General features: G+C 41.8%; 1 protein-coding gene across 1 annotated transcript; it reads right to left on the minus strand.

Moving 5' to 3' along the window:
* Positions 1-72: 72 nt before the first annotated feature.
* Positions 73-11,848, minus strand: LOC107201237 (mitochondrial amidoxime reducing component 2-like). Its single transcript, XM_015620421.1, has 7 exons — positions 11,601-11,848; positions 11,279-11,452; positions 8,066-8,228; positions 6,537-6,677; positions 5,817-5,878; positions 5,663-5,734; positions 73-5,138 (listed from the first exon to the last, which is right to left on the minus strand). Exons 1-7 carry the CDS (start codon positions 11,846-11,848, stop codon positions 5,009-5,011), a joined length of 990 nt encoding a protein of 329 aa, XP_015475907.1. The 3' UTR covers positions 73-5,008.

The raw sequence follows: 11,848 nt of genomic DNA on the forward strand, positions 1-11,848 counted from the left end.
GTAAATGAAGCTGGTTTTTGGAACTTAACAGTAAAGAGGCTATGAGGGTTAGCATATGAGTGAAGCACAATAATTGTTTCACTGTGTTTATTATCTAGTGCCTAAAGAAAGTGAGAACAGTCAGCTGTTAAATAAGCAATGATAAGCTGTCAGAACAATTTTGTGCACTAGAGAAGATACAATTCTCTACAATACCGCTTCTGGAGGAAAGGGGAATTTCAACCCACCCTAGGTGTCTTGTGCATAACAATCCAAGGAAAAAAATGAGAGATTTCCACCCAAACTCTTCACTGTGATGTGATCACAGGCTGCTCCATGTCCTTGTTCTGCACAGGTGGAAGATAGTGTCTACCTGATGTTTAGCTCAGGCTACAATTACCTGTGATTTATCAGTGTCTGTAAGTACCCAAAAGTGGGTATCAAAAAGATAGACCAGGCTCTTCTTGGTGGTGCCAAGCAATGGGACTAAGAGACAATGGGCAAAACAGAAGTTCCACCTGAACATGAAGAACAACTTCCAGGGACCATGCACTGGAACAGGTTGACCAGAGGGAATGTGGAGCCTCCCTCACTACAGATATTCAAGAACCATATGGACACAATCCTGTGCCATGTGCTCTGGGATGATCCTGCTTGAGCAGGGAGGTTAGACCAGATGATCTGGTGTGGCCTCTTCCAATCTGACTCACTCCATGATTTCCTAAAATCCATGTGATGAGCTGTAGCCCACTGGGGAGAATGGCATTCCTCAGGCCAGGTTATTGTTGAATACTGGGAATTGATGCCATTCCACAACCAGGGCTCATTCTCAGTCCATCTGCACAGAAACACCTGGAGAATATGGCACCACCTAGTACCTTGCCTTCATTCACTGTCCCATCTCATACAGCTCCAGACCTAACACACACCCTGGGCCTTGCTCATTTCCTTTCCCCTTCCAACCATTTCTGTTCCCTGGCCTGTCTGACCAAGAACACTCACTTGCCATGCTGACACCATCCTCCCCTTCACTGTACCTGGCATGTCCTCAGCTCTTTTTGCTCCACGCCTTCATGCCAGTGTGCTGTAGCAAATGACATTCACCTGCACCACAAGTTGAGTCCAAGCTTCATTGCTAGGCTTGACTGCTCACACCCTGGTTCTAACAATCCCAAACAGGCATTTAGCAGCTGGGGAGCCAAGAGGTGCTAACCCCTGCTTCACCTGCTCTGAGCAGTGCTGTGTGCCCCCCAAAAAATATGCTGCAGTCATACTGCAGTAGCCAGTGTTGCTCTCTCAGCTGGGGCATCTTCTTCACACTATCCCAGAAGCAGCTCTGATAGAACAGAGACAATCCATGATTTGAGGATACTTGAAAAAAGAACAACAATAAATAAAAGTGAAGAAAATTGAAATCACAGGATATCCAGAGCTGGAAAGGGACTACAAAGATTATCAAAATCTGTCTCCTGACCCTGCCAAGGACAGCCCCAAGAATCGCCCCAAATGCCTGACAGCATTGTCCAAACACTTCCTGAACTCTGGCAGGCTTACATCTGTAGGTGAAAATCCTTGTCCTACACCAGGGAAGCAAATACAAGTGAAGATTCTGGCTCAGAATCCAACCGTTGTCATGATGAGGAAGCAGATTTGTTACAGAAAAAGCCCAGTATGTGAAACCCTTACTGAGTTTACCAATTTCTTCACATAAGATACAAATAATTACCAGTAACAGTAACATGCTGTAACATCTTGAGATTGTTAACATTAACACAATGTAGATTGTGTAAAAAGATGAACACTTGAGATATGAATGATGACTTCTCTTCCAGCTGAAGACTGATACACAAGTGGGCCTTATGCCTGCATCACTTTTTAGAATCTTCTGTCCAAAAGAAACAAAGACTGCATGTGTAGTCCTCAGCCCTGCAGCTACCCAGCACAGGGAATTTCTTATGGATCTTGAATGAGAAAAAGGCAATTTCAGGTGCTAGGACAGAGCAGAAACGAACACCCTGGGGAAGCCCTTTTTAAAACTTTTGCCATTTGTAGAGGCAAGATCCATGAATCTCTTCTTATAGAACAGCAGTGGTGCCTTTGGAAGGCTTTTTTTCTCCTTAGGATGCAGGCACAGAATCTTTCTCTGTTTTTTGATGGGGAGAGCAGATTTGTCTGAAAAGGTATCCACCACAAATCTTAAGCAACCCAGAAATTTCTGCTTTTAACAACTGCAATCTTGTACATAGTCTTCTGCAAGAACTACTGGTACAATAAATGCTGTAAAAAAAAAGCTCCAGTATTATACTGAGACATGACATGGATTGATTTGAGTAAACGCTGATATTTTAAAATCTATTTTCCCCTATTTTCATACATCTCTGAAAAAAAAAAATTAAGTCTGTGAATGTCTTTCTCATTATCTAGATCAAAACAGTTGCAAAACAGAGTCTAATGACCACTTATATCTGATGGTTCTGTTCTCTTACACATATCCTCTGGTTAAGTGCATATATTTCTGAATTCAGAGGTAGGATTAAAAAGAATCATCAGTATTAACTATATATGAAATCCTGATAACTGGTGAAAATTAAATGCTGAAAGAGAAACAAAAAAAAAATTCACAAACAAATGTTACACCTTAAGAAAGTTGAATTCATTAGAAATTTATACTTTTGTTCTCTTCCTCTAGTTAAAAAAAATTCACAATTGTTTAAGTACACAATTTTAAAAACAGTGGCTTATGACTGACACATTTTCAGTAAATTTTCTAAATTGCTTTAACAAAATCAGACACTATTCCTACAGTTACAGCAAATCAACATTCATATGAAGATATTTACAGTGCAGTGTTCTAACTCATTCTTTCAACTTCACAAAATGGCCACATAATTGATTTAAGTGCCATCTATGAACCATGCTGTACTCAGATGCACACCTGTTTTAGGATTCCAGCCATATTCTGCTAAGAGGCTTTACAGGAGTAAATCAGGGGGTTAGATCTATGACCTCTCCCAGCAGGAATCCAGACAGCAGTTTCTCCTTGCAAAGACAGCCCCATTTCCAAATCAGCCCAATCAGCAGCCTAAGGAGAGGTAGTGGGATCTATACTGCACAATTTGTGTTATGTAAATGCTTGTATGCTGCTAGAACAACAGTGGAAAAATATGTTTGGCCAGAAGCAAAAAAAAAAAAAAAAAAAAATCAGCTCTTTTTCCTTCTGCTTCTTCGACTTAATGAAGAGACACACTCTTAACTAATTGCTTTGGCAGGCCAGCAGGCTGCCTGTGCTCAATGATACCATTAGGAATTCCACAAACTTTCAGCTTCTAACACTAAGAACTTCCAACATGTGCTTTTTAAGAGTGAATCTCAGAATTATTTTTCTTTTCAAAAGATGCTTTTTCTCTCACTTCTTCCCACTAGTTGCTGCATCAGGCATAACAATACACAAATATGCAACATGCACTTCAAACTGGGAACTTGTCTATCCCAGAAAAACTTAATACTTAGAGTACCCTGCTGACAAAATAGCATTCAGAGCAACTCTGAGTTCACAAATAATAGAAATAGAAAATAATAGAAATACTACCTCCCTGACACGATTACTTCAGGATTGCCACATACATCCACCTGCACTTTCTCAAAGCTCAACAGCTCTTCATTTTACAGGTCTGACTTGTGAACATGCATCAAAAATTCCCTTTTCAAACTTACAACAGAAAAAAAGAATCTAAATGTCAGATTGGATCATATATTTCCTTCTTCACACTTAATTTGATTCCTCTTTTAGGAAAGGGCAACACTTTTTTCAAATTTAGTAATCCATAAAAAAGAAACAAGCGGACAAGCATTCGAAAGATGGCTGGCTTTTGTCCTGGAGGCTACTTTTTTAAAAAAATAATTAAAAATCATGTAATATTTAAAGTAAATATAACACTGCTGTAATTCAGCTAGTTTTCTCCCTTATTTGTTTGGTGAAGTAGAAAATATAATTATCAGCTTCCTACAAACAGCTGACTTTTTGGTTAGATTGGAACAAGACAGGGGGATAACCTGTAAGGATGTTAACATACTCAAACTGCAGCATCCCAAACATCTGCTTAGCAGCCTAACTTTCTAAACAAAGGGATCCACTGAGCCAGAGATGAGCAGCGCATGAGCCCTACAACACCGGACACCAGCTTGAACAGGGTAGGCTCAACATCAGATCACTGCCCTACGGCTTTGACACAGGCCTCTGACACAGTGAACACCCAGTTCCTTCAAACTGGAAATTCTACCACTATGTTAGCAAATGTATCACTACTCTACAGACTCAGTGTTACAGTATTCTTCACTGGATAAAAAACTGATAGCTCAAACTGTCAGCAGAGGTCACAAACTAAACTAGGCCACATCATTACCTGGCACCCCCACCTCTAGTCCTGATTATCCATTTAGCTCAGAATCCTCCCCCTGATATTGCTCCAGTCTTAAGAGATAGTAAAAATCTTCAAGAAACAACTTCAAAGACAGAAACACTGCTAAAAACTACCTCTGGACATAGACAGGGCAAGATGATTACGACCAAAGGAGGGAAGCAGAGCCCTGTCATCTGCATTCCATGATCATTTGTAAAGGCAGCTCCGTGACAAACATACTTTGTGCTTGGCATGACTGTTTTTATGGTTCTTCTTGGCACTAAATGTATCTAACATATGATGCAAACCCTTGTACATGATTTTGGATACCAATATTGCAGCTGACATGAAATTTCAGGAGATGTGATGCTCACAGTACTGCTGTGAAGTCTGTCTTGGGCCAGTTTCTCCTACCAAAGCCTCCAGGAAAACCAAAGATGTGGTTACTACAGGTATGCCAGTAGATTACATGATCTGAAATGACAATTCACAGCCTCAAAGAACCTCCTGCACCTTAAAAAGCAGAACAAATATTGCAAGGAAGAAGAAAAGGTTATGCTGGTGACTGTGTACGTGGAAAAACAATCTGCATATCAAAGGAAAAAAGCATCTTCTGATCAAAGTCTCCTTCATTCCCAGATCATCTTGTACACAGGGTCTCCAACTTGAATCGTTCCAGTTCTGTCAACAGCGAAGTATTTCCCAAAGAGAGGGCTGGTTTTGTAAATGTGTTTCTCAGAAGGGTCACATAAGCGGTAACTGCAGAGAGAAAGCCTTTCTTTAGAAAAAGTGTAGCAAAACCTACACATCAAAATATCAGCAATGAAAGAGAGGACATGCAAATAATGATGCCTTGTTTTGGCCACCATACTAGGGTGAAAACTAAATAAATGTTGTAGTTATGAGAACCGAGCAGTTCAAATGGAGGGAAAAAAGCCTGACTGTATTCACTCATTCATGTTTAATATATACAAAAAGCTTTATAGAAAGAAAAGTAAAAGAAGCAAAATTAGACCTTTAGATACCTTAAATACCCCAAGCTTTCACTGTAGCAGATATGAAAGAGATAGGGAATGTGAAGTTTGCAAGAAAGAACTTGCTGAATTTTCTTATCACATAGAATTGCAAGAAGTAGACTGGAAGCCAATATTACACAGACCTTCACACTGCATTATTATGTCCCACACACATTTCAAATCACTTTTAAAACACTAGCCTAACATCTGTTGGGGTCCAGCCTAAATCCTCTCCCACAGTCTAAGAAACAGTGATATTTTTATAACCTTTTCAATGTTTCCAAAGGCTCCTTCCTGTCGATGACCCCTGTGTCTGGATTAACGGTTGTTAAAATACACCTGCAATGACAGACAAATCAGTCAGGGCTTCTTATCATAAACCTCTTTGTTCCTATGTAAAATAAAGGTCTCCAGTGTTTACCTGCCACAACACACGGTCCCTTTCATCTCCACATCACCAATAATAATATCCTCCCAGGTGTCCTGAGGGAAGTAAACATTAGGCACATATCAGACACAAGCACATGCAATTACTTTTCCAGAAGTGACACGGTCATTCACAAAAAGGTGCACCATTCCAGATAACACCTTGACTACCACCTTCAAAATGAGCATAGTTACACTACAGTACTATAATGAAAACCCTACTGTCACTGCATTTATCCAATTCAAGACACACTAATAATTCTATCTGAAAAGAGAGACACAAGAGTAACGAATCCTGTCCTGCAACATACACTTGTCTGAGCACTGAACCTAAAGCAATTTATTCCTACTGTATGGGTGATAATCTGTGACCTCTGGTAAACCTACAGTTTTGCAGAAAATAAATTTTCAGAGGAAGTAAATTCTTGCTTCTTATCTATACAAGCTTTCTATTGCAAACCCTCCTGGGAGATAAAAATCTCTTCCTGCTTTAGGAACTTCCTCAATTTGAGAAATAATCATTTATAGACCTGTGTTCTCCATCAATGTTTTGCATGCATTAATGCGAGTTGACAGTTTATCTCTCCAGAACTGAGTTGTAAAAATCACAGAACAGCAGCTTTCCTCACCCTTGTTGGCACCATCACACAAATCAACTGCATTATAAAGAAACACAACCAAGCCTTCAAAGAGACATTTAAGACAGTTATTTTACCTCCTCAAAAGCACTGCAGTCTGTTACAAGAATATTTGGCCTGAAGTTCTGTATCTTAACTTTCTTTTCCAGCCTGGCATTTAAATCATCCATTGAAGCTTCTGAGATGATCAAGACTGGGCTGCAGTCAGGATAGGCAACCTACAGAAACAAACACCACCAAATGCTAAGGTTGCTGTAGGAGCATGGGAGGAAAGTCACTGCAAGGCAAAAGACAGGCACTGGAACCAAGCAGCCTTTTAGGCTGCTCCATTCAAGTTTGATTTTCCTGAAAGTAGGTTATTTCAGTCACCATGGTAATTTCTGTGTGCTCAAATTGCAACACCAGAGGGAGTTCCACATCCAGAACAGCCCATACACAATTACAGCTGTCCATTCATCAGTCTGGGATGCCTAGGAAGTGGGAGGGCCATATTAGCAAACAGGGCCAATGAGCGGTATTTAAAAACCTCTAAACCTCCAAGAAGATAAATTCCACAGAAGTAAGGGCAGGACAATTACAAACCAAAAAAAAAAAAAAAAAAAAGAGACAATTTGGTAGGAATTTTAGTGTATAACCCTTCTGCCTTTCTCTTATACTATTCTTACTCCATTCTTGTACATGCCTTTCAACCACAAGATGAGGAGCATTGAAATAAGTATCCAAAGAATTCTGCCTTTTCATTCTTGCTACAATTCCAGAACATCACCCCTCCTAATCTGATGTCCCTTTTGCTGAAACATTGTGTTTATATTGGTCTCAGTGCCCTTACATAACAAATGCATATCTATAAAAGTCTATAATTGAATATACCTTCTTTTCTTTGTGCAACAACAAACGACACTGATGCCCTATAGATAATAACATCACTAAAGCAAGGCACTCACAATTTTAATTAGTTTAAAAACCTTACATTTGATACAACTCAAAGCATCTCCACCTGAAAGAGTTTTTAAAATAAAAAAGTAGGGCAGCAGTGGCTAAAATGATATAAGGATGTCTGAACACAGCATCTCCTTTCCATAATACTTCTTTAATATCATACCTTCACACATCTTTCACAGAAAGAGATAAAACCTCTGAAACGTCCTTTGAAGTTTAATTCCTAGGGCCACAACTATAACCAGCCTGTTTAAACATCAACCCTTTAAACAAAATACAAAGTAACACAACTTGTATCAGTACACTCCCATACCTAACAATGGATAGGGAGTGGAATTTTTCGACAGATTACACCCTCAAAACATCATTAAAAATGTAACTCTTTTTTATTCACTAAGACACAAAGGGGTACTGAGTTCTGCAGTGTAATAGTTCCTCTTCAAGTATAAGTTTCAGACTCTTCAGCGGTGAATGGTCAATAGCTTAAAACCAATTTGAAGTAAAAATTAAGTCACGTCTTTACAATAAATAATACTCACATGGTTTTAGTACACAATTACATACCTTGCTAAACTCAGCTCAGTGACCCAAGATGGAAGGGGCAGGTTCTGGTGGGTGGGTGTAAATGGTTAAAAGGACACTTCTGAGAAAAAGAGCATTCATTTACCTCATCTGTGTTTCGGAAAAGGGCTATTGTGTCCTTTGACTTTCTTGGCGCCATGAAGGACTCAAAGTGCACCAGTCGACAGGGCTCTGAGTTCAGGAAGGTGGTGATCCACTGAGCCACTTCATCACCACAATCCCTGCCTTGGATATCCTGTCCAAACACCCTGAAGAGTCACAACACATCAGCAAGTTAGCTGGTAACATGAAGGTTCAAGGAAGCTTCTCATCTGAAGGCAAAAAACATGTTTTAATAGTGGTAGCGATATATAGAAAAGAAATCATTCCAAAAGGGCAATCTCCTTGATTTCAAACTGTGTTTTGAAAGCTGAGGAACATGGACATGACCAGACAATACCAGCTGGTAAAAGAATGAGCTCTGAAATAGTGTTAATGTGCCCAGGGCTAACTGCCCCATCAGTGACAGTAACAAACCTACCGACTTGCCCTACTTTAAGGAAAAAAAGGGCCTGCTCTTGCATTTGCATGTGACTGCTATACCAAAAGACTTCTACTGAGAAATCAACTGAAAGGTAACTAATTTCAGAAAATGAACAATAGTCTGAAATTATGTGATTAGTTACCACACCTGATACATACACATGTTATTAATTAAAACTGTCCCTAATTGTTAAGGAAACTTTGGGTTTTAGCGCTGTCAAACTTTAGCCAGAGATGAGTGACACTTTTCAGCTCAGATTTCACATACAAAATAGCTCAGTATCTTAACAGGGGTTAAAGATTTGTACTGTACAAAGTCCATAGGGCACAAAAAGCCACTGCCAGTAGAATACAAATAAGCCCATGCAAGGAAATTTTTCTGGCAAGAAAAGCTAAAACTTTAACTCAATGTTCTAATGAACTTTAACACCAGTCTTGAGTAGTTTTGTTACATTTTTCAAAGTAGCCACTTTGAGGCAAATGCACCACAATTTCCTTGTGCAATCTAATCCTGGGCAGCTTAAAGTATCGAGATGCCCATGCAGCTCTTCTAGAGTGAGCCCAGCCCCTAGGAGCCCTTCTTTAGTCATCTGAAGTGTGTGAAGAGTGATCATTAGGATGCTGCCATCAATATCCCTGCTCCATTTGCTGGTATTCCTGTGTCCACCCTGTGACACAGGCAGGAATTAAGTGTCATTACTCAAGACAGCATCCAACTGCCTTTCTCCTCCCTCTATCCCACAGTTCCTCCATGCCTTCTGACTGGCAGGACAACAGAGGCAAGGCTCTTACAACTTCCAACACTACTGCTTTCCACTCAGGAAGCAGATCTATCGTAAGCACCCAGTGCTGTAGGGATGCATGGGAATAGATCACACAATTTAAGTGTTACAACACACACTGACAAAGGGCACAGATAAAGAGCATGAGGTTTTCTAGCCAGAGGGAAACACTCTAGCATTTGCACAAGCAGAAAATGTACCTATACAACTGCTTTGGTCCTATATTTGACCCTACCAAGCACAAGATTTTTAAATACCAATATAAAATTTGCAAGGGGACTCAGCAGTCCCCTTGCAAGTCAACATCAGCACATGCACAGCTGTATGCAGCCAGATGCACTAAGGCACTGCTTTAGCTCCAGCTTACAGGGCATGAGCTCCCATGGGCACCCAACTGAGAGCAAATTTATTAAGGCAAAGAAAGAAAAAAAAAAAAAAACTAACTGGAAGAACAAATCACTGAGCTCTAAAACTGGAAAATCCAAGAAATCCAAGCTAACTTTTCATTACTGCAATGTATTAGGCCATTTAAATATTCTTCTAGTGACACAACAAATTTTAGAAAAATGGCATCTCACAAACTGCATGGTTTTGTGGTGCATGTGCCGTTGGCTAACACATAGGCATTATGCACAGGTTTGTAGATGTCCGCTCCACTTCTCCAGGAGAAATGCTACCATTTGGAACTTGCACCTGCCTTGTATAAACAGTGATACTGAGCTATGCCGATCAAGGGTTTCCACAGCAACAGACTTATGCTAAAAGCAAGCAAATGCAGTTCCTTGGCAGTACTCCTTTAGTTACAATTAGCTGGTGCATAACCATCTCTGCTATCCAAAGAACAAACACTTACAGTATCTTTGTAGGGCCTCACACCATTTACAGTTTCTAAACACTTAGATTATGAATTGACATTTTAGCAGAGAAAAGGTTTTCCTCTTCCTGCTGGCAGTTTTCCAGCATGGCTTTCTATACACAGATAAAATAATTAGGCCTGCACTCATACAACAAAACTCTAGGCACACAGCTAAATCACTCTTTGTAACCCATCCACCTGAAACTCCTTTGGGGTAGCACCTATAGGGAACACCCTAAGTCTCTGGGATGCCAGTGTTTCCCTTGTGACCTCAGGATGAGCCTTTGACTACCAAGTTTTTAACTGAGGCACCTCAGTTAAATGCCTAAAGACAAGGGTCAGGGAATCTAAATTCCTACATCTCACCAGCTCTGAATGGGCAGCATGCATAAAAAATGCTGATGGATACAGTAGTTGTGATCAAGAAACACCAAAGTGCATGACTGAGGCTCTGAGATGCAGCTGCTCACTCAAGCAAGAGCAAAAACACCAGAAGTAAAAACAAATGAGCAAACATGACATTCTATGAATACAGAAAATCACAGTTCATTTGGCAGATGTGTAATGCATAGTCTTTGATATTGTGTCATCTTTTCCTAAGATTTGTTTTCATCAGTGTTTAGCAGAATAAAAGCAGAGCTTTTGTTATGACCATTCCTGGCCTCCTGTGTAACGCATGGCAGAGGATTTCACATTACAGAACCGTCTGGATTAGAAGCAACCTTAAAGAACCACCTAGGACAACTCCCCTAGCATAAACTGGGCACCTTCCAAGGTGTTCAGAGCCCCATCCAACCTGGCCTTGAACACTTCCAATGATGGGGCATCTACATCTCCTCCAGGCAACCTGTGCCAGTGCCTCACCACCCGCAAAGTGAAGAACTTCTTCCTAATAGCTCATCTAAACCTAGTAACACCACTGCACCTTGTCTTGTCAGTACAGGCTCTGGTTTGAAGTCTATCTCCCTTAAGCAGACGGTGAGAAATACCCGCAGAGAAGAGACACAGAGGTACTGAACTTTTACACTCCAATTTCTGCATAAGAAAATGTGAAGCCTCACACAATCTTGAAAAGCACATGAGAAAGACAGTGCTGAGAGAGAGGGAAGGGAGTGAAAAAAAAAGCCTTCTTCAGTACCTGCAGTTTCGGACGGGGTTTTTCTCGGGGAGCTTTACAGGCACGCTTATCCTCTCCATGTCCCTGGCCTCCAGGACCAAGTGCCCGTTGTCACAGTTGGTGGAAACAAGGACGAGCCGCGGCTCCTGGCGAGCTGTCACCATGTGTCCGTCCTCCCTGATGACGAGCCAGAACCTGCGGTGGGACGGGGCACAAGGGCGCCCAACAGCGTTAGTTCGGAGCTCGGCAACACCCGCACGGCAGGTGCTCCTTCCCAGCTCGGGAAAACAAACACTCGACAGCCGCGGAGCCACGCGGATGCCCCAGGGCCCGGCCCGCCTACCTGTCCCGCAGCTCCCCGCTGCGCAGCCCCATCGGCGTCACCTGCGCCCGCCGCACCGACACCCCCCGGCACGACTTCACCGGGTACACGAAGAGCCTGAGCACCGTCCCGACCCGCTGCAGGCGGCGGCGGCGGCGCGGGCCGGCCCAGCGCCAGGCCCCGAGCAGGGCGCCCAGCGCCAGCAGCGCCGCCGCCCCCCACAGCCAGCCCGGCCGCGCCGGGCCCGCCGCGCCCCACGGCCCGCTCAT

The sequence above is a fragment of the Parus major genome, chromosome 3, assembly GCF_001522545.3.
Source record: "Parus major isolate Abel chromosome 3, Parus_major1.1, whole genome shotgun sequence".
Lineage (NCBI taxonomy): Eukaryota > Metazoa > Chordata > Aves > Passeriformes > Paridae > Parus > Parus major.

Coding starts and splice junctions, on each gene's coding strand:
- LOC107201237 (XM_015620421.1), bottom strand. CDS start 11,848: ATGAGCGGGCCGTGGGGCGCGGCGGGCCCGGCGCGGCCGGGCTGGCTG. Junction 11,453..11,600: donor AGCGGGGAGCTGCGGGACAG/GTAGGCGGGCCG, acceptor GTCCCACCGCAG/GTTCTGGCTCGTCATCAGGG. Junction 8,229..11,278: donor AACCCCGTCCGAAACTGCAG/GTACTGAAGAAG, acceptor GTGACTCTTCAG/GGTGTTTGGACAGGATATCC.